Consider the following 22,503-nt stretch of genomic DNA (forward strand, 5'->3'; position numbering starts at 1 on the left):
TGCTAAGAGCTGCTCAGTACAATTTAGATCCAGGTTCCCTAGGCCATGATACAGCATGAAGAGTCACACCTAAGCATTTACTAATCTGCCTTTCTCCACAAAGTAACTAAGGAAGCTTTCAAAAAGTCTGAAACAGCAACAATTTAATGTTTCACAAGTGTCAGGACAGAATCAGAACAAGTTCTTAAGAAGTGACTTGCATAAGCAAATGGGAAATACGCAGAATATAGGACAAAGCTCTTTTCCAAAACTAAAACCATATGCCATGTTAAAGCATTTCACTTACAAGATTCAGAAGTAATAACTACAGGATATGCTAAGAACAAAACATAACGAAGTGCTGGCAGCTTTTTACAGCTCTAACATTGCTTATCTCAGACCATGCTCATTTTGCAGCAAGTTTCATAGCATAAAAGTTTAAAGAATGCCATAAAAAAAAAGGGGGGGTACGACCAGTTCAACATTTGTGTCCTCAGAAAATGATTAGGAAGGGTTTGGTAGAGTGTCACAAATCCCGCTGTGGTCCCGAACAGCTGACTCGCAGAGTTCACTGGTGGCACTCTGGGGTATGTCTACATCAGAAACTGGGGGGGAGCCGACCACGTTAAATCACTTGCTGCAGCTAGACTGCTCCTTGTGGCCAAGCCTGCTCATTTCTGTAGCTAACTGGGATCTTTAAACCAAACCACGTTCCGTACTGCTAGCTTTTGAGTATAAAAATAGTTAAGTATTGCATTTATTGCATAGACTTACCTCACTGCACGCTTCCAGCAGATTGGAGCTAAGCAGCTGGTGCAACTAACAAGATGAGCGGAGAAGTCTACCTCTTGGGTTTGCTCTCCCCATCGCCCCGAATCATTATGTGTGGTAATACCATGCCACCAACGTAAACAGCAATCACTGATACCAAATAAAGTTGTTCCAGACTGCAGCGGAAGTACCAATGGCTCAGAGAGACTAGGTTACTACTGTACCATAATCTACAGTTTACTTTCAACACCCATAAATATAGGAGCGAGTTTTAGACCCGTGATACATTTTGATTTTTTAATTTCTAAAAAGTCTCCCTATATATCTTTCTTGTACAACCATAGCCACTGAAAAAGTAAGCTTTTACATGCTTAGAAGTTTTTTGTAGGAACACGAGTTTAAGAAAATACTGCATACACAATGTTCACAGCCTTCTATTATGGGCTTCCAAAGAAGTTACTTATTTGCAAAGTCAGCACGTGGGGGAAAAACAAAAGTCACCAACAGCTTCTATTTTAAGGCAACCTCAAGCTGTGTCTTAGGAGTGCGTTTTGCCTCACATACTGCAGAGGACCTATAGATGTTCTCGTTTGAGGTGTGTCAAAGTTTGGAATCTGTCAGTATACAGTTTACTTGGACAATATATATAAGGTTTTTTTTTTTAAGGCCTCATATGCCTGTTTTTGGTTTATTTTTAAATAAAAGTATTGCATTTTCCTCAAAATCAAAATGCAAAGTGTGAGATAAAGATGTAGTGAAAAATTCTTGCATTTGTTTAAACAGAGCAAGAAACTAACCTGGCACACCACGGAGCTGAAAAAGTTTCGCTAGTTCTTCAGTGGTTCCCAGCAACACCAAGTAATTTCTTTCAAGTTACACAGTTGTGCTAGATGACCACAAACACCTGCCCAGTTTCCATGAAGCCCTCATTTTTTCTAGTGTCTAAGAAATTGATCAGAAGCAAGTGTTCACTTGCAGGAAATAGATGCATATCATTAAATACACCTGAGATTTTGCAATCTTGTATTCAGTAAAAACTGACTAAAAGTTTCAGATACTAGGAGTCATAAAGTCTCTAAAGCTTGTTCTGTGAACTGTACAGAAACAACAGGACACAGCTTACACAGCTTCACCTAGTAAAGAGATTTTTTTTTGAATAAGGCATTAAGTTAGTTTTTATGATCCCTTCTACCATGTTACAAACTTTGTCACCTCCTATCTCCCACTCATTTCCAATTTCTGCACACCTCCAGTTCTGTTTGCTGCCAGTTCGCTCTGGCAGAATGCATTGATAATTTTCAGGCTTCCTACAAACACAGTTTTGTAACTATTTAGGCACATCCAATAACGCCATTACACAGCTCAAGGATCCTTAGCAGGAAGATGTGGATGCCACTGAGGACAGTAAACGGCACCTCATCAAATAGATGGTACGGCAGACATCACCAAGTTAAGTTTCTATGTTCACATTTTAGTCCAAAACTGCAAGACTTACAGTAAGTGAATATTCAAATATGTATAATCCCTTCAGATACACGTACTCACTTCTATAGTTATCAAGTGTTAACATTTCACCAGATACAAAGCTTGAATCTAGGCTCTAACAAATCTTCAGACACTGTGCTACCCAAGCTGCTTCTGTCCTTTTCAGATGAAATTAAGTTACTTGCACAGCTCTGTAGAAGATGGAGTGTCTAAGACGCATGGCTTCTCATGGTCCAAATCTCAGCAGATTTTAATGCCGCCGATGTAATATTCTGGAGAATCACGTATGTCTCTCAGTTTTGGCTTTAGTCAGACTTATCCTTTTTCTTTCCCGTTAAAGGCACTTTACTTGCAACAGCAGATCCTACAGCTGAAACACCTCCAGCCACAGCAGAAACACTCCCTTTGACTAGCCCTACTCCCATCGAAGGCACAGACGTGACTGCTGTTTTGGTAATTTCCAAGCTCTTCCCTCCAATCCAAGCAACACCCCCAATCGTGGCACCAACAGCTCCCTTCGTTACACTGAAGATGCCACCAGTCACACGGGAAAGCATGCCCGGCTGCTGCTGCGGGTGGTCCTTTAGCGCACCTGAGGGAGGAAACAACATCGAGTCAATCACGGCACCGTGATTAAAGCATTTTCAGAAGAGTTATTCATAAGCATTTCCTTTTACAGCCTAACAACCCCTGCACACAGCATATATTTACCTTACAGGTTGTTTTTCTTGGATGCTCATACACCACCACTGATAACCAAAGAGGAGAGGAGACTTTGCTGCAGGGAGATATACCTCAATGCTGCTTTCTGAAACAAGTCAACACGGAGCCTACAAATATCAGGTGTATAGCTCCCAAATGGTGATACACCCCAGTCTTCTGTGTGCACTGCCACCCTTTCAGGCTCTTTAAAGTCTTATGGCCATGTTAGCCTCACTTCTGGATTTCATTAATGACAGGGGAACACTCCTGCTCCCCTCCATCCCAGTATTCAGAATTAACCCACAGGGCCAGGTTGCTAAAACATCCTCCCACCCTGTCCAAAAAAAAAAAAAAAAGGAAACCAAAACCGGAAAGAGAAAACAACTGCAAACAATCACCTAATCAAACCAGCAGCAGAACAGTGTTGTACAAGTCTCAAAAGCCTGGAAAAAGTTTCCTGGAGAAGCAGAGCCTGAGGTTTATCAGAAAAGAGCTGTTCTTTGAGAAGAGCTCACCTTGAGAGACAGCTGTTTCTTTCCTTACTAGTGACTGTTTTAAAGACGTGTTTACAAGGGTTTTATGCAGGGGTCACAAAGGAGGGAAAGGAGGTTACGAACAGAAGAGCAATCATGAGTCAAAAGAAGTATGAGGAGGACAAAATTGATGCAAAGCCTTCACAGTATCTTTTCCTTTCTTCAACATCTACACAAACCTGATTTTCTTTCCAAAAGGTGTTTTCTGTAGTTCAGATAGGAAAGGTGAAAAAAAGTCAACCAGCCAAATACCTTCTAATGAGCTCATTAAATGCAAAAAATTGTCCCCAAAGGCAGTAATAGCAGTATTGACAGGCTCCCAACAGAAATCCTAATATGACACACAAAAACAAAAAACTCAAGCCATAGGATTTCTGCATGTTGTTGACCATCTAACTCTGTTTTTCCTTTTTAATGTTATGTTTTAACTTGTATTTTGCATGGTTCTTTCCTGTATGCCATTAATTGGTACATATTCCATATTTATGGTACGATTTCTTAGCTTCAAACTAATAAAAAGTGTTAGAGTAATAGAAAGACTCCCAGAACTAGCCATTTAGTCCTCTAGTTTAGTAAAGTAGTCCATGTTTTTAACTGTAGGCCTCAAAATCCTGGAGATACATACACCTTGTCTCTAAAATGAGCTAGGACTGTAACTCCACATGCCACTACTGCATAAACTCCAACTAATCTGGAAAGAAACAGGACTTCTGAAGCGGTTTGTTTTGCACCGACAGTATGTTAACACTGTATTTAAGCACACAACAACCTATCACCTACTACACCTATAAACTAGCTTAGCCCTGGCACGTGTTTGTCTGCAAGGTATTTTTGGTACGAACCTTGAGAAATCTCCAGTCTTCATGACCATGTCGGATAGCTAAGCACGTCCCAGCTCCTGCCTTGTTAATTCCTCACCATCCCCAAAGACTATTTTAGAACAAGTTTCAGAGAAAACAGTGTCAGGAGACAGCTAGTTAACAAGAATGCTAGAAGCCACAAAGTTTTTTTTATAATTTCTAGCTACCTGGAGGTAATATATGGGATTTAGTGGATATGTTTCCCTTTCCTAAGGAAAAACAGCAGGGGGAACCAAGAAAAGAGCAAGTGGAAACCCAGTGGGCAGGGCTAAGGAAGAAGCAACCACTAAAAAAAAGAGGGGAAGGAGTCTGCAGCAGAAAGAACATGCTTGAAAGAAGACAATGAATCTATAGAAGCTAGACAAAAAAAAATAAAAATAAAAAATCAGATCTAGATCCACCGAAGACCTGTATCCAGCCCTTGTCAACATATTCACTCCATATTGTGACGTGCCATAGGAGAAGCAGCAGAAGAGGTCTCTGTCTCCCATGAAGATTTGTTAAGCTCTGATTGCTGACAACTTGCACTGAGAAGAGTTTCCAAGAGTCAACTCCGAGCACTCATGTGCTACAAGATGAAAACTACGGTGAACTTCCCATGCATATCCAATGACTTTGTGGTTAACGCCACGAGTGACCCAGGACTCCGGATTCATTTTAAAAAATGCTAAAGTCAGAATTCCTACGTGTGCGTCCAAAATAATTCAAAGAAAAGATGCTGCCCAAATGAAAGAACTTTTTAAATATTGGAAAAAAGTCATAAGAAAGCAACAGTGCCACTCAAGGAAGCAAAGATATTAAAAATGCTTCCATCTTATACTAGTCTCTCTTACTTAAGAAATCTGTACGGATAACAAGAAGGGTTGTAGGAATGTAGATGACAGCCTTTTACGTAAGGCCAGGTAATACTCTTGCTGGTTCATTCTACACCTGTAGCCCTCGGCCTGAACATCTCCAGCACAAATGCACTGCCAACACAAGCAAGTAGAGATCAGAATTAACATTTACATACAAAAAGCCTTTAAAGATTTATTTTTTTTAAAATTGTTGGTCAATTACTGTTCTAGGATATACATTCCTGGTCTCCTTGTTCCTTATCAGTACGAGAAAGCTAAAAAGACAGCATGTTGCTAAATCTAGGGAGAAAATGACACGCATTCCTTGTTCAGGGGTTGGCTCTGCCACAGTACCTTGAAACCAACTTCCCACTGAAAGAGACTGACAGCGAACCACAGTTTGAACATAGACCGCAAAAGTAAGGGAAGTAAAACATGAGAGAAGTATTACTCATAGAAAGTAAGAGCAGAAAAGCTTCTATATACTCATTTCCTTAAAGCCTTTGGGCACCAAGCTGGTCAAGCGTCATTTGGACAAGCTGGAACTATTTTATAGCTTTACAAAAAAAAAAAAGGGCAAAACAAAACAGCAAATTGGTTTTGGAATGGAGCCTTTCCTCTAAGAATTTTCTTTGGCAGCCAGTTCAGAGCCAATCTTCTTGGCCAGTGTCAAACTGGTAGCCTTCCATCCACAACTGGCCATCTTTTTGCAATGCTGTAAGAATATCACATATGACAGCTTTGTATGACATCTAAAATAGGGATGTTCTAGGGTATTCCAATATTTTAGTAAACTCACAGGGCTTGAAGACTGCCCATGAAGCAAAAGGAAAAGAAGGCCCTCAAGGATGGTGGTTCCATTAAGATGAGTTGTATTTCATTCCACTCCTCCTCCTAACTATGGCAGCCTTCTCCATCTGTTTAAACTACATACCCAAATTGATTATTTCCACATTGAAATAAGAAACTGCGCAGAAGAAAGCAAGTCTTAGTTACTCACAAATTTTAAATAAAACCCTGCACTAGTGAGTGATGATGGAGCCCTGCTGTTATGTTCTGAATCTGGACAAACTGCTCAATATTCTAGAAAGATTCAAAAAAAAAAACAATCCCTGCTGTTTCACCATCTTCCTCATGGAAGAATCGGTTATGATTTACCAACCAGGCCACTGTTCAGATTTTATATGTGAGGTTTAATGTGTTAAAAACACAGCTCAATCTTTAAGGGGGAAGAAAAAAAAAAAGAAAAAAGCCTATGAAGTTAGACTAGAATGTAACATGTACTAGGGCACAGGTTCCAACCTGGCATTTGTTTTCAGAAATGCTTCTAGGATCTTGACAACCCCATAAGAACTTAAAAAGAAATATTTTCTTCTAACATTACCCCGTAACAAGTTCATGCATAGTACAGCTTAAGAACCACTGTGCTACAAAGAACTACTTCTCCCTTTCCTCTCATCTTCTTGTACTTGCGCTTCCCATCTAATAGTCATTAAGAAAATAGCAAGCTATTCCACTTGACCCCAGTCTGCTGCAGCTAGGGGACAATACTGTTGTTCAAGTGAAGTAAATTGTTCAGTTAAACGATGTATAAAAGCTGCAGAAAGAATACCCTGCTAAGAGCGCTTTAAATTACCATTATAAATTGAAGAGTAATGAAATGAGAGGAATCAGGACTTCCTGACCTCTACATCTGATACATTTGGTCTTAAAGCAAGAGAAGACAAAATCCAGACAACAACTGTGCCAAGAACAGTTTTTGATCTAGTATGCTCTCAGCAATACTATGCAAACAGGATTCCTCACGGTGCAGCTGGTCCACAGCCTAGACGGGAATATTGCTCATTCTCAACTTCATTTCCTCTGCAGATCTAATAACTGATGTAAATTCATTTGGTTCATGGGACCAAGATGCCACTGCATTAACAAAGTCAAGCGTTTCTTTGTTTTCACGGAAACATGAGAGTAAGTCAACAGTTAAAACCGCAATTAATTTTATTATGGAAAAAAAAACCTCTCCAGAAGCAGCAGTAAGCTCATCTTGTTTAAAAGTCACAAGTACTATGAACTCAGCAAGGCACCCAAGAGCAAAGCCGAGCTCTTTTCATCTCACATATGGACAGCAGAAACAAATGCTCAACAGACCAATTCACATCTCCTGAAACTTATCTGCAAGTTACATCCTCCGGTATCTGCCCACCTTCTCTGTAATTTATCGGTAGAATTATTAACCAAATTGTATTCAGTGGGTTTCTATCAGGGTAATGCAGAAGTGAACAAGAATTGCAGGCCCATCCTATCCCAGGGCTGGGTTATTTACCGTTACTTAAAAGTTAGAGAGTTTAGGTTGCAGGGTGTTGTTTTCTTTCAAATAATTGCACTTTAGGTGAATTTCTGTAAACTTACTTGGTATTATGAAAACTAATACATACCTTCTGGCGGTTCATCATGAAGGTAGGATGGGACTTCCTGTTGATTTTTGTCCGTTTGATTCATTATTGCCTAAAAGATAAATTCACATATTCTGTACATCTCTTCTGCCAAAGCAATAATGTAAATCCTGAATCTAAAATTCATGTAGTTCAAGCTCCCCAGAATAGGAACTTATTATTTTTCATTACTAGATAAGCTAGCATCTGTTGCTTAATTACTGCACTTTTCATTATCAGACCGTGCACAATTCTAGCAGACTCAATACTGGAGAGGGAATCGATGCCCCCATCGGGTCAGCAGGCCTAGAGAGAGCGGTCACCCTACGCTAAGCACATCTCAAACCTAAGAAGCGATCAGGCAAAAACAGCATGAAAACAAAACATCCACCGCCATGCGATAGCCTATGTTTATGTACTACAAAATAAAAGGTTAGTGATCCTGCTGGCAAACACTAGAAAAACAACAGCAGCATGCCTGTAAGATCAGTTAAGACCTAGAAAGCAGTAGCTTGGAGAAACAAGTCCTTGCAGGAGAATTTGAATAAATGCCAGGAAAGAAAAAAAAAGATGAAATAAATGCAATAAAAACACTCTAGTTATCTTGTAACGGTACTGCCTACACAATGCGGTGATAGCAGCGGAACTGGAGTATTTTAACTATGCACAGACTTTCCAATGAAAACATTTCAGAAACAGGTAGGTTTTTTATTACTCTTATTTACTGAAAAAACACCAAAAGCTATTTCCTACAGCAGTTCTAGCACAGCAATCCCCAAAGGGAAGGGGAAGCACAAGAGAAAGCTCTAATCAGCAGCGCTGCTCACTGCATCTCCCCTCCTGTGGGGAAGAAAGCAATGCCTGGTGCAGGACCTCCCCCACCAAAGCATGCCTCCGCACCAAGACCTACCTCCTCCTCTGCGCCCTCCTGCCAACCCTGCTTTCTCTCCTCAGAAGGTACCGAGGTTAGGAAAAGGAGAATGAAAAAAAACAAGCTGCGTTGTGCCACTCAGCATCCTTCCATTTTCCTGCCTCGCCAGTGACTTTCTTATTTGCCTTCTCCCTGAACAAGCACAATCCCTTTACATCGCTCGATTTCTTCCTGGACTCACTGACCACCACAAGAAGAATTCCAGCCCCTCCTGCCGTGCCCAGACCTCTCTGCAGTTCAGGTGGGTGAGAAGAAAGCAGGGGCTGAGATCTAAAAAAGGGATGAGGAGGCAGAAGCAGAACTCAAGGGTAGGAAGACTCACCTGGAAAACAGCAGCTAAAACCCTCACAATGTAATTATGAAGTCAAACCATCACAGTAAGAACCCGCACCCACACGCTGAGCGATAGATCTTTGGATGAGAAGAAAGCCTAAATTGAATATTAAAATTCCTCGCAACCAGCACTAAGGGCATCAGTTCATGACTGCGAAAACGCAGGTGTCTCTACAGAAGAAGATGAACGGGAAAGCAAGCAACAACATCTACCAGCAATATGGCTAATTTTATGGCAATGCCTAACAAGCACATTTCAAAAGCCAGAAATGCAAGCGTGGAAGCTGAGAAACAGGGAAGTGCGTCACAGCACATCATTATGGAAGACTAAATACATGAAGGCTAAGAGGCAGTTGGAAAACGTAGCAGTTATGTAATTCCTCGTTAAAAAAAATAAAGAGCCTGACAGATCCCAGGGTGAAACAGAGGTGGTCCAGGGTTCTGTGAAAAAAACAGATTCAGTGCCAAGTGATTCCTTTGCATTTATTCTCATTATTATTGCGAGCTGGAACATATACAAGGATTTCATCTCCACTGAGATAAAGACACATGGATGTTTTTGTATCTCCTAACTCAAACATACCAAGCACTATAAGAAACATAAGGCAGATACTGCAAGAAACTGACAGGCCTGACATTTCAGTCGGAACTTCTGTGCACAACTAAATAACTGTGTTGCTACTTAACAGGTGGTCATTTTGATCATTAAGATGATTACTGCATTAGGAAGGAGATTTTAATTTGCTGCATTAGGAAAAATCCTTAAAAAAAGAAGATTACAACCTACCATACCTTACTTCAAACACAGGAAAAGTGACAAAAATAATTGTAAAGACTCAAGGGAAACCCAAATGAATTAGGACAGAGAATAATTAGTCATTATGAAGAACAACCTCTACAATGCATTTAAATCCCCTGTACCTAACCTGCATGCAGCTCCCAAAATAACCCCAGATGAAATTCACTGCTTGAACTCCCAAAAGGTTCTGTCCAGAATTCTTCATAAGAGCCTCAGAAAAAATAATTTAATTTCACGAGCACAGATAAAATACTGCGATTATAAACAAGTTTAGAGGACAGATGGAAATTAGTTTTGAATATGGCAAAATGCTAGAAAGTGTTACAAGACTGTGTAAGCTTCAGTATTTTCCACTACTAGGAAAGTACTGGACACAACAGCGCTGACAGTAGATATTGCCCCATGAAATATCAAGGATCTATTGTGCTAGGCATCATCTAAGTATTTATTAAAGGCAAGCCCTGTCCAATGGAAAGGACTAGAGTAAATCTGGCAAACAGGTAACATGGGGAGAAGACTGCTTCATAGCTCCCTGTAATCCAGGTTAGGTGACTGTCAGATTTACGTGCAGCTCCTAGCAAAGATAAATGAGTAAAGCAGTGTATTGGCAGGGGACCTTCACAGCAGAGCTTCTGGTTTAGTGACGAAGTATTAGAGAAGAAAAAAGAAGTGAAAAATTGCAGCACCACATAAAAACACTGACGCATTCCCTCCCCTTGCTACCTTCCCCAAAAGGTCAAGGTTATGGAAATTTTGAGCACAAGCTACTTTTTAAAAGGTACATCAGATTTTTACCTAATGTATCACTCACCTTCTAACAATCTAATACAATTAGAACTCCTTTTAAACCACAGAAATGCTCCACTCTCCTAAAACTATATGGACTATGGTGTTCTATGGAAACTGCTGTTTTAAGACCCCAGAAGTCAGCAGAGAACTTCACCAGTCTGAACAAAGCAGCTAAGGAAAAACAAGGCACTCTTGATGGGACTGATTTCATCCTACAGAGAAGGGAGCGTTCAGGCATCTGGAGACCAGAAAGTTGAAAGCTTTTACGTGATTCATGGTTCTGTGGGTGCCTGGAAGCACTCCAATGATGCTGGAAGAGGTGTACCTAATGAACTTGTGAGGAGTTTCACAGCTGTCCTACTGTTCCAGCGTAAGGGAAAACAGAATCAAATCACCATCAGAAAAGGCGTACAGGTTGACCCAAAACAGAACTTGGCACAGGGGAGAGCTCACAAAGCACAATCACAAGTCCTTTTGTTTTTCTATAGCTCTTCAGTGAAACGCAGACTCAAGACCTACCTCCAACAAAGGGCTTGAGCATGAAATTTTAAGATATCTAGGTTACAGTTCGTGTACATTGTTCTATCTAGTTTTGTGTGTCAGGAGACTTAAGAGCCTCTGAAAAATGACCCAAAATCCTGTGTGCTAAACAGTGTGTAGCTTATCTGGTGAAGAGGAAATTCTGAGCACAGAAGCATGTCCTGAACCTGGCTCGCGTCCAGAGATTTAACATATTTCTATTAATGGAGGTCAAGGATATGGAATAACTTTGTGGTGGCAAAAGACTTCATGTAATCTTCAGAAGAAGAGGGCATGAATATAATTTTTCTTTAAAAATTGGAGTTAGTAAGCGGTTTCCTGGTTTTCTATCTTTTACATAACATCATCCTAGTGAAAGCACTCACCTACAATTCAATGCCTCCTCAGTCTAATAAGATCCAAGCTCGTCCGTCCCACCTTGCAAGGTAGTCCTCTGTCACCAGACTGTAGTGTATCCTGAGGGAGATTCCTTTTCACTCTCCCTGCTGAAGGTGTGTCCCCACAAGAGAAGAGAAAGCAAAATTCATGAGAGACAGAAGAGATTAAAACTCTCAGCCAACACCTAAGGCACTAATCTGGAGGTGCAAGGGTAAGGTTTTGTGGGAAGATTTAGGCCATTCCTACATGGCATTGATTAAAGCACCTTGGGAGCTTAAATCAGAAGCTGCAGATTCAAAGTTCCCCGTACACTGAATCTCGCAGACACGCAGAATACAACAGCAAAGTTAACAATATTGCAAGCACATGCAACAAGGCAAAGCTGAACTTTAGAATTTTTATGATACGTTTTTCAGAACCTTCTTCAAATTTTGGTAAGACTGGTAAAAAGAAAAAGAAAAAGGACGGGGGAGAAGTAATCAAATAGATCTCTTTGGTATTTTCGTCCTGTGATCTCAAATTCAATGTCTCGTGTCACTGGGACAAAAGACTCATGCTTCATTTAACACACACACTCAGTGATCACACAAAATCAAGGAGTTCAGATCTCCTTGAGATCTGGCAGAACTCATATGGACGTTAACGAAGCACACATCTGGTCTATCAGTGGCACCTTCCAGTCTCCTTTGTCATTTGTGCAGGTAAGTACATAAGCTTTGTGTTTTCTTAGTGAAGTAGTAGAAATAAATGCAGATCTTAAGGGAGTTTTTGAACAAGAACATATATAAACTACTGGCTGTTTCTTTCCCTCCACGTTCATGAATGGACTACTCATTCACGAGGTAAGGGATAATTTATCATACTTTTTAATACATTGAAATATGTACCAACCTTTGTAGCAAAAGAACTGGAACTCACTTTTTAAATTGGTTTTGAAGAAGAAAACACAGATTTCCATACTGTCAGAATATGAAATACGTGTAAGTTTTAGACTTTTACATGGCCATAAAGAAAGAAGTGGTTTAGAAGAGAATTTTAATTTGAGAGCTGACATTGTTAGTGGGCCCTGAATGAAAGCTCTACGAAGTTCCGGAGGTGAAGGTACAGCCACACATACATTCACATCCAAGCTGTTAAAAACAAAAATTTCTCACCAAATATATTCCTTTGTGAAGGAGATGTCTGGTCAGCTGCTTCCCCAAAGATATTCTGCATACACCTGCAAGAACGGGAGTAAATTAATGAGATTTCATGGAACAGTGCTACTGCCATGATCCTGCCACGTGTATATGGTGGGAACCACTCACACGCAGCCCCACGGCAGGGAGAAGCAGACTCAGCACGGCTTTAGGGAGCCAGAACTGTATGAGATTTATCTCACCAACACATTGGTTTTCCTTCTGCGTTCTTGGGCAACAGAGATGATTCTACTTAATCCGTGAGCTATCACAAGGATTACTACAACGTGTGGTAATTGGGCAACGTCAGGACACAGCCTCTCCTTAATGAGCCCGCGGTTCTTGGACAGCGACTGGTGTAAAACGTTAGCCTCCCACGAAGCAGCGGGCTCTAACCACTACGGACGCACGTGCAGCTTCCCCAGCTTCAGATGATGCTCATGCTGCCTCTCTGAATTCACGGACAAAAAGCCCTACTGTTTCAGCTCAGCAAGCCCGGCCCGAGCAGCAGCCAGTGAGAGCTGGCTTGTTTCAATGCCACCACTCAGATATTTGTGGGCAGCAACGAAACTACCCAAGGACGAGGCCAACTTCACTTGGCAGCACAGCGCCGCTCCAGAAGGCGGCCGCGGCAGCAGGCAGCGCTGGATCTACCCCCTGGCACAAGTTCACGTCAGCTACCTCGTCTTTGTCCACCGCGAAACAAACAGCTTCCTTCTGCCCACCAACTCAGGCAGTCAGAGGGCTGAACTACAGAGCTGGAAGAAAACAACAGCCCTCGCCACGCGTACAGCTCCCTGTCCCTCTTTCAGCAGCCGCAGCAGACTTCAAAATGAACCTGATGTATTCCCCACAGATGAAAAAGCTTGTTCTAGGGAAGACACTTTAAGAAACGCATTTTGGACAGAGCAACAGTGTTCTGCTCTCTACATTAAACAGGGAAATAAGCGCGAAGCCGAAAAGGTAATCCCACCCGTGACTGCTCTTCAGGGAACTGCTTCAAGAAGCATAAGTGATCCCTGGACTACTTGCCTGCTTGCTTTACACCCTGGAGGAGTGCTTGTAACATGTCATGAGCAAGTGGGCTAAGTGCTGTTAGCCCTCTCAGACATAACCCTCAGAGCACAGCCTTTGTGGAAATGTGTTTTTCAGCTATTTCATGCAAAGGAGGCACTTGACTGAGTTTCTGAAAGACGAAAGAGTTGATGCTAACAGCACTGGAGTAAAAAAAAAAACAAATCCAGGCTTGTAGAAAGCGCGTAGTTAAAAACCAAGAGCATAGCTGACATTTCAACAAGCCTTCTGTTTATAAGCCAAGTTTCAAAATTCAGATTTGTATACAAAGCAAGAGGGGCTTGAAAACGAGCATGCTGATTTCAAAGGAGCAAGACACAGTTTTCAGGGAAAAATTAGGGCAAGTTCATCAGAAGTTTCCAGGTGTGAACCACAGCTTACTTGTTCTTAAGCCGATAGGAGAATGGACTACAAAAAAAAAAGAAAGAAAAAAGATACCAAGTCTACCCTAAGAAGTATAAATAACAGGCTCACAGGGTTCAGCACACAGTTGTGAAGATAACGCAACAGAACTGTATTAAAAAAAAACAAAAAGCAAGAAACAAAACCCTACACAATTGAAGCCAAAAAAAGAAGGCACCACTTATGGAAATAAAACCACAATACCTTAACTCTGCCCAGGACATTACAGCATCGTACCTACCCATAAGGGAACACAGCATTTCTCTACCACCCTCAGCTAAGGTAGGTACAGATCGGGCTCCAGGGAACCCTGGTGTTGGTAGCCAGGTTTCCTCCCACCCAAGATACCAAACCAAAGGCAGCAGGAATCTGAACGCCCATTTTCTGGTCTCCCAAAGCCAGTTTGCAGAAGCTCAGCGGCGAATGCCAGCAAGGCCGGGGTACAGCTCCAGAGAGAGCAAGGCCCGGCTGCACCTCTCCAGGCCTGCTGGCGGCCGCCCCTCCTGCCAGCTCAGCTCCACAAGCGTCCCCGCTCCCCCAGGGGCTTTCACACCCCACAATCTCTGTGCCCTGTCCTAGGAGGCCTAGGAAATGGGGCCGGACACTGCCTTGCAGCCAGCGACACAGCAGCTGCTGAACTTTCTTACTGATGAAAAATAGTGAGCGTTTTCCCCAGGGTTTCTCATCTGTCTGCTGGCTCCTATCTGACATTTCGACCTGCTCGCTTGCCAGACAAGGACCACCATTTGGGATTGATCTCTGCACTGACAGGGCAACACCAGCTCTACTGAAACATCGCTTCACAGAAACACAGAGCTCTAAAAAAAAAAAAAAAAAAAAAAAAAAAGTCCGGCCAGTATTTACCGAGCAGCCTTAAAACCGATGTGCACACACAGCGGTATTTGTGTACCGAAGCGAGCTATCTTGCACATGCCCTGCTGATTACACAAAGGCACGCTGCCCAGAGCAGCCCTCCGGACACACCGAGGCAGGGACGCGGCCACGTCCATGTGGCACTTCTCCTCCTTGGGGACGGCACCTGGATCCCAGCCCCGGTCCGCAGCCCGGCCATACGAGCAGAAGGCAGCGCTGAGCCCCACCTGCGAGGTGTCAGCACCAGAACCAGCGGCTTGGGACTCATTTTGGACTTATTTCGGACTTATTTTCAGGCCACAGCACGCAAACGCCTGGGCTGGGTGAAGGCAGCGAGCCTGGCGGTCCCGAAAGAAACCCAAAACCCACAAACCCGAACGCTTCTCCCCCGCTCCGCTCCATCCCGCCGCGCTGCGAGGGGAGCCCGCGGGGGCAGACCCCGAGGACTGCAAACACGGGGAAGGGGGGGCGCGGGGGGCGGCTCGCCCCGGACCCCCACCGGCACTGACGTGGCAGCCGAGGCCGCGGCGGAGGCTCCGGACCGGGGCCCGCCCTCCCCGTGCCCCCCGCCCCGGAGGCGCCGCCGGTGCCCGTCAGAGCCCGGCCGAGCCCAGCCGCCTCTGCGCTTCCTGCCGGGGCTGGGGGGCAGCGCGTCCCCGCCGCCTCCTCCTCCTCCTCCTCCTCCTCAGCGGGGAGGCGCCCCCCTGCCCGCAGCTACCGGCGGCCCCCGCTCGCTCCGTCCCTCACTCACCGACCGAGCGCAGCGGGCGCGGCGCGGCCCGGCTCCGCCGCAGACTTTACTCCTGCGCCGTTCCCCGCTGCCGACGTGGCGCCCGCCCGCCGCCGCCGCCACCGCCCGCCCCGTCGGCGCCCGCAGACCCCGCCCCAGCGCCCGGCGCGGCCCCTCGGCGGCCGGGGGGCGCGCAGGCGCCGCCGACACCGACCCAGGCCCGGCCCGGTCCCCCCCTCCCGGGCACCCCGCTCCGAGCACCCCCTGGGAAGGCCCGGGCCCCTTGGGCCGGCGGGAGCGGGGCCGGGGGACAGCCGAGGCGGGGGGAGGTCGCCCCGGGTGCCAAGAGGGGGGAGAAGGGAGCCCCACTGGGTGCGGGCGGGTGGCCAAAATGGCCGGTGAGAAGAACCGGGACAGTGGGGACGGCGGTTTGGTGGTGCTCCCTCACCGACCCCGCCACCGTTTCTGTTCTCCAACGGTCTTTGGGGGTGAACAGCCCCTTTCCAGTTCGTTAGACAAGTGGACGTTGCATGGCCAAGGGAGAGTACCCAAACTCCCTTGTTTGGGTACTTTGAAGGTTTGAGTTTAGAAACTCAGAAGCATGGGAACACCAAGTACCCCATGAAATGCTTTGTGATACTTGTGTAGTCAAAATAGCCCCCCTGCTTCCTCTGCCCCGCTCTATGCCTGGCTGCCCCCTTCTCTTGCACCTGCCTCTGCAAAGCAGCACGTGTGGAGGGTAATCCTCAGACCCCCAAATCATAACAACCTGTGTGGACTCAGCTCCTGAACGGAAAATAGTGAGGAGCACAGATCTCTCTGTTTTTGTAGAAATGTGTGTAAAGAGGCCTTTTCCAGACTCTTTCTCTCCCAGCTTTGCTGGTTTACCTCTGGATTAGCACAGAGGGTTGCATCGCAGGCATGAGATGAAGCTGGAAAATATCAGTCCTCCGTGTGCACGCTCCTCATCACACTTCATCGGACCTCTGGAAGAGTTACCAATGCGACCCACCAGAACAACCCTGCCGGCGGGGACTCAGCACTCCTGGCCCACTGAAAGAACACAGACCTTGGTCTGTATTTTAGCACAGAGCGGGTGAAGACGTGAGCACGGCACAAAGCAAGTGAAATCCAGGCTGTGGGCCTGGGTAGTTCCTTGGGTCTCTCAGGATGGTCGAGGCACAGAGGAGGCATAGATCACTGGTGTTCTTTGAAGGTGTAACACACACACACACAAACGCAAGTCCTATCCCATGATCTTGATTTCCACCTGAGAGGCAGGTCAGCATCTCCAAGCTCACGCAGTGTTTACCTCCCCGACAGGAACAGACAGACGCCTGCCACCTTTTGTTCTTTCGTTCCTCCAGAAGAGGGGATTTTCTTACTGCTGCTGTTCACCCCTTGCCTTAAGGCCCAGGTGTGTGCAGTGCTATCTGTGGGTGCTGTGCTTCAAACGCAGGCCTGTCTCTTCGCATTCCTGGTGGCAGGAGAAAGTGTCGTCGCTCGAATATCTTCTCTGTCATAAAAGTTAATCACCCATAAACCTTACAGCATGAAGCATCTAAATATATTTTGCCTGCTAGTAACTGAAAATGAAAGGGACTGCGGAGATTAAAATCTCTTCCTCAAATTTTGAAAGACGTAGGGTGGAACAGAAGAGCTTGAGCGGGTGAAGTGTTTTGCCGAGCAAGCAGACGGCGTGAACTTCCCCGTCAGACCGCAGCTGCTGGCAGCGGGGGCTCACGGGCAGGTGCTGTAACTGATGCACATCGCTTCAGACTGCGGTCTCCGCAAGAAAGAAAGCAAATGGGCAGCGTCCCTGTTACTTTCTAAACCAACATCTAAGCTGAGAGAAAGGTTTTGGCTGGAGAGGTGTCATCACTGTGACTCTTTTCTCTCATTTCTCTTTTCATGCATTGAACTTCATAAATCCTCTCAAAGATTGTCTGCGGCTAATATATTCAGTAGACTTCTTTAGTATTATTTGGTCTTTAAATAAATAGCCTTCTTTCACTAGAAATAGCATATAAGCAGCTTCTTAGCTATTTTAAAATGGAAAAAAAAATGCAACATTCAGTCTTTCCCGCATGGAGGAGTGGTTCCTTCACTTAGATTATAGGTTTTTAGGAATGCACCATGATTACAGATGCAGAAAAAAATTGAAGGAAGGTAAAAATGTGTACATTTTGCATCTCATTATTATGACTATGGTTACTTCTACTGCTGAAGTGTGTGTGGGGAACTACAGCCAGGCTTGGCATTTCGCTGTGCTGGATTCAGTGCAGATGTAGGAAACAGTCCTGAAAGAATTGTTCTCTTTCAGTACAGAGCTAATTTAAAATGTGAACTACATTTCCTGAGCTTCTAGGCCTCATGGTGGTGCCCAGCAGTTTCATTTTTTCCACTTGTTGGTAGCCAATGTGGAAAGTCAAAGGTGTGGAGAGAGCATTGGTCTCTTAGTTCTGGCGATGTCCGTAGGCATTTGCCTGGCTAGCAAACTCCGGGCGGACTGTTTGCTGAGCAGGAGAGCAGAATGAGGAGCACAAGAAGAAAGCACATGAGATTCTGCCTCTGCTGTTTTGATTCATCTAGAGACTGTCAACTACAGTAGCCATATGTGAAGGCCAAAGATGGACTGTATGGGGAGCCAGTTCCTAACTTGTTTGCCACGGATGTGAATACATCCATATAGCAGATCTGTGCCTGTGGTGTAGAGAAAGATTAGGCAAGAATTGTGCATTTGCAGACTGGAAATATAAATCCACCTTTAGATTTAAAAATGAGTTCCCTGAGTAGATAACATAGGTATGGATGGATTTATGATGGATGAAGGAAGGAAGGGAGGAAGGAAGGTTAATATCCAAGATTTGTTACAGTGGGAATGGTGAGGCCAGCTGCCAACACTATCTTACTAACAGAAACAGACTGGACTAAAGACCAGCACACACCACTCAAACATATATAATGTCCTCGTTGCATGTGAGGAGACGTGCTTACTTAAGTGTGATGTCTTACCTGCAGATGCATCTTGTCTCGCAGAAAATGAAAGTGCCTGCCATGAGTACCGGGTGACTGCAGTGTGTACGGAAAGAAAGTCAGAGGTATGCACTGCTTGTACGGTTTTGATGATGGCCCAGAAAGTAACAGATCACACATACTACTGAAGTACCACTACAGTGCTGGATACCAACATAAAAGCCTAAGCATTCTCATTGTTTTTTATAACACAGCTGACTTCAGATTTATACTAATACAAATTGGGAACAAGCAAGAGTGCATTTCTGAGTCTGAGGCGATAAACTGTTTGGAGGTATCTTTTTTGTTACATGTAGACTCAAGTTCAAGCCATTCTCACAATATGATTATATACTTTAAAAAAATTATCAAGAACCACAATTTTGCAGAACGTACAGTCATCTCATTACTGAGCCATTAAACAACTAGTTCCAGCACAGAGCTTTTAATGAGCTTGTTTCAAGTTGATTACTTGGTGCTTGGCGTCAGCTTAATTAATATTTTAAATTTACATACTGCTATTTAACCTGCTATTGTGGTGCCCTAGTGTTTACAAAGGTGAATTGATTTCATTGTCTCATTTTATAGGTCGGGGCACGGTGTCATTTTGGGGTTAAGTGACAAGACTGAAGCCACACAATCCCTGAAGCAATCTGTGTCTGTTGCTCAACCTGCAGAGTAGCATTTCCTCTGTATAACTGAGAGAATGCTTGGGAGGACATTGACAAACCTGGAACAAAATAATTTCAACAGCACTTAACAGAACTATAGTACCCTGTTTAATCTGTTCATTAAGATTTCTTGCAAAGATCACAGAAAAGCTTCATATCTGTGAAAGTACAGTGGGCAATTTAGAAGTGTACCTTTGATAGGAAAATGATCAAAGTAATTGAAGTAATTTCTCAGAGTACAAATTAATTTATGCTCTTAAAGAAAAAAAGGTAATTATAATAGGAAACAGTATTGTTCCTACTATCGCACATTTTTTACATTATCAGCAATTATTTGGTGTTCCAATCTTGCAACTCTTATGAATATGAGCAGTCATAAGTAGCACGAGCAAAGTTTGCTGAAACAAATGAGCCTGGAAAGGTCAGGTCCCTGCCTTGAATAAATAAGTCTAGATGGTGACATTGCTGTTTAGTCTCCTAGGTGTGGTGTGCTGCACAGCCGTGCAGCAACTCTTCTGTGACAACTTTTTTTTTTTTTTAAATCCTGTTTTAAATAAAAACTCCTTCTTGCTGTTTCCCAGCTGTGTGCTCTACTTATTAGTGTGTATGCATAAGCTTTTTGCTGTGTTTTATAAAGGTGGAAGGTTGACTGAGTTAAGGATTGGGTGTGTGCTCGCCCACTTTCGTACCTTCAAGCCTCTAAGGAAATTGCTGGCACGGGAACCTCTCCCAAAATACTGACATTTAAAATAACAAGCTGTGCTAAGCACAAAGTCAGCTTGTCAAGTCTCTCTCCAGCATGCATCCATTCTTGTTATAAAATAAAACATTAACATTACCAGATTTACAGATCTACACAGCAAGAGTGCCTTCCATGCTTTCGAGGTTACAAATGAAGCAAAGACAGAACCCAGGCCTGCAAGGGCACTGAGCACTTTTTTTTTCTTGCTTTTGTCTCCCACAGAGTCTCTGCAGAGCTCAGTATGTACCTTCCGTCAGTTTAATTAAACATTCAGCTCCCTGCTCTGCTTCCTTATTCTTCCCAGTAGACTGATGAGACACCCAAGCACCTGGAAAATCAGGTAGGTATCTCCACAGTTTGTTACAGCTATTTAACTACCACAGATAAGCAAGTGATTTCATGTTCTCGTCGTTCCTTCCAGAGGTGGACAACCCAATGATCTGTCTGAATGTCTAGTAAATGGTCTGGTTATCACTAGCTATTAATCAGGAAAGACAATGCTGATTGCCACCGATCTTCAAGGTGTGCGTACTGCAGTAGCAACACACCAGAGACTCTTTCTGTTGTTGATTTGTTTATTCCGATCAAAAACCAACCAAGCAAACAAAACACACACACACACTAAGCATGGGAGTACTCAAAAACGTTTCAGTTCTGAACTACAAACCACATACTTCGAATAGGAAATAAGATAATACTGGCACTGCTAAGAAGTGAATACTGTATAACCCTATGGATTTCTGTGTCTGATCTCTGCTTGGTTGCTCCATGCATACAGCTGGTACACTGAAATGAAAGAAACACTCAGAAGTAAGGGAAGTCCTTTGGTTTCACAAATCCTGGAAACAAACCTATGAACACTGTTAAATGCAGTCTCATACATGATTAGATCTAAATTCTGCACAGTGGTTTTGTATTTTTCTTCTCCATGTGGAATACAGTTTCCTTCCTTTTCCCCATTTTCTAATCAAACCCCACACTTTCTTCAATACCTTTTTCTCTTCAATAAAAGTATAAATAACAGTGATGATGAGGATGGTACAATGCATCGCTTGTATTTCATAGCACTGATTCTCTCCTGTAATGCAGTTAACAGTTTGTAGGAGATGCAGAACTCCTTTACAGGAAAGAACTGATGGGATTGCTGTCCTTGCTTAGGGGACATCCCAGTACAGCTCTGACATCCTGTGAAGTAGACAGTGGTTGGGTGCAGGAGGTGGTGTATGTGGTCAGCCTGCGCTCTTGCGGCGGGAGCTGGGGCTTTGCAAGGGTCAGCCATGGGTGATATGGAGATTCTTGCTGTGCTGCAGATCTCCACGCTGCAGCCCGTGGAGGAGCCCCCGGTGGAGCAGGTGGATGTGGCCTGGAGGAGGCTGCGGCCCATGGAGAGCCCCCGCAGGAGCAGGCCCCGGGCCGGAGCTGCAGCCCGTGGAGAGGAGCCCACGCAGGAGCAGGGGGTCTGGGGGGAGCTGCCGCCCGTGGGGGGCCCGTGCTGGAGCAGTTTGCTCTTGGGGGATGGATGGACCCCGTGGTACGGAGCCGTGTGGGAGCAGTGCTTGAAGAGCTGCTGCCTGTGGGCAGCCCCCGCAGGCTCAGTTCGGGCAGGACGGCATCCCGTGGGAGGGACCCCACGGGGAGCAGGGGCAGGGAGGGACCGTGAGGGAGCAGCGGAGACGAAGCCTCAGGGACTGACCGCAGCCCCCATTCCCCTGCACTGCTCAGGAGGAGGACATAGAAGAGGGTGGGATGGGGGGAAGGTGTTTTTAGTTTGCTTTTAGTTTCTCACTGCTCTGGCCTGTTAGTAATAGGTATTAAATTATATTAATCTCCCTATACTGAGTCTGTTTTGCCCGTGACGACAATTGTTGAGTGATCTCCCTGTCCTTATCTCAACCTTTGAGCCCCTCTCATCATATATTCTCCCCTTTTCCTTTGAGGAGGGGGAGTGAGAGTGCGGTTGTGGTGAGGCTCGGCTGGGTAAAACCACCACAGAAGGCAGAAAGGTGGCTGTATGCTTGGGGTTACAAGGGCTTACAGAGCCTTTGTCAGCCACCCACTGCACTCAGTAACTTTGCAGTTCTGCAGCCCTTCTCCCTTCATTAGTCATATCCCATCACTGACCTGTCATTAACTGCTTCTCGTTGTTAGCTACATGGTTGGCCCTGGCCATGTTTTAGAGTTCAAACACTAAATAATGACAGCCTTCTCAGCTTGCTTGAGTGCGAGTGATTTCTGAACAACAAGAGGCACCTAGACTTTAAAAAAAAAAACAAAAGAAAGAAAACTTTTTCTGAGTAGGATTGTGGAACAGGTGAGAGCCTCACAAGAATGTATCATCCTTGGAAAAACAGTGCATCATATTCACCATTCATTCCAGGGACAGGGAGTACGAGGGAGATGGCATCATTCATTAATAGATATACCCAAGAGAATCAAACATAAAAAGGGAAAGT

At 44.4% G+C, this 22,503-nt stretch overlaps 1 protein-coding gene across 2 annotated transcripts; it reads right to left on the reverse strand.

The window, feature by feature from the left end:
• Positions 1 to 121: 121 nt before the first annotated feature.
• TMEM263 (transmembrane protein 263) lies at positions 122 to 15,792 on the reverse strand. Of its 2 annotated transcripts, none has more exons than XM_080590715.1 (5): positions 15,644 to 15,792; positions 12,520 to 12,584; positions 11,353 to 11,472; positions 7,599 to 7,668; positions 122 to 2,827 (listed from the first exon to the last, which is right to left on the reverse strand). In XM_080590715.1, the coding sequence occupies exons 4-5, from the start codon at positions 7,660 to 7,662 to the stop codon at positions 2,541 to 2,543; spliced, it is 351 nt and encodes a 116-aa protein (XP_080446841.1). In that variant the 5' UTR covers positions 7,663 to 7,668; positions 11,353 to 11,472; positions 12,520 to 12,584; positions 15,644 to 15,792; the 3' UTR covers positions 122 to 2,540. The 2 variants fall into 2 exon arrangements, with proteins under 2 accessions (XP_080446841.1, XP_080446842.1); XM_080590716.1 differs by lacking the exon at positions 15,644 to 15,792 and adding an exon at positions 15,266 to 15,423.
• Between the last annotated feature and the right edge of the window lie 6,711 nt (positions 15,793 to 22,503).

This window comes from Anser brachyrhynchus (genome assembly GCF_964034855.1).
Source record: "Anser brachyrhynchus genome assembly, chromosome: 1".
Taxonomy (NCBI): Eukaryota; Metazoa; Chordata; class Aves; order Anseriformes; family Anatidae; genus Anser; species Anser brachyrhynchus.

What these genes read in the sequence shown, in the direction of transcription:
- TMEM263 (XM_080590715.1), bottom strand. Translation starts at nt 7,662, where the DNA reads ATGAATCAAACGGACAAAAATCAACAGGAAGTCCCATCCTACCTTCAT. An exon ending in TCATGATGAACCGCCAGAAG is followed by an intron (nt 2,828 to 7,598) that starts GTATGTATTAGT and finishes TTCCTCCCTCAG; the next exon opens with GTGCGCTAAAGGACCACCCG.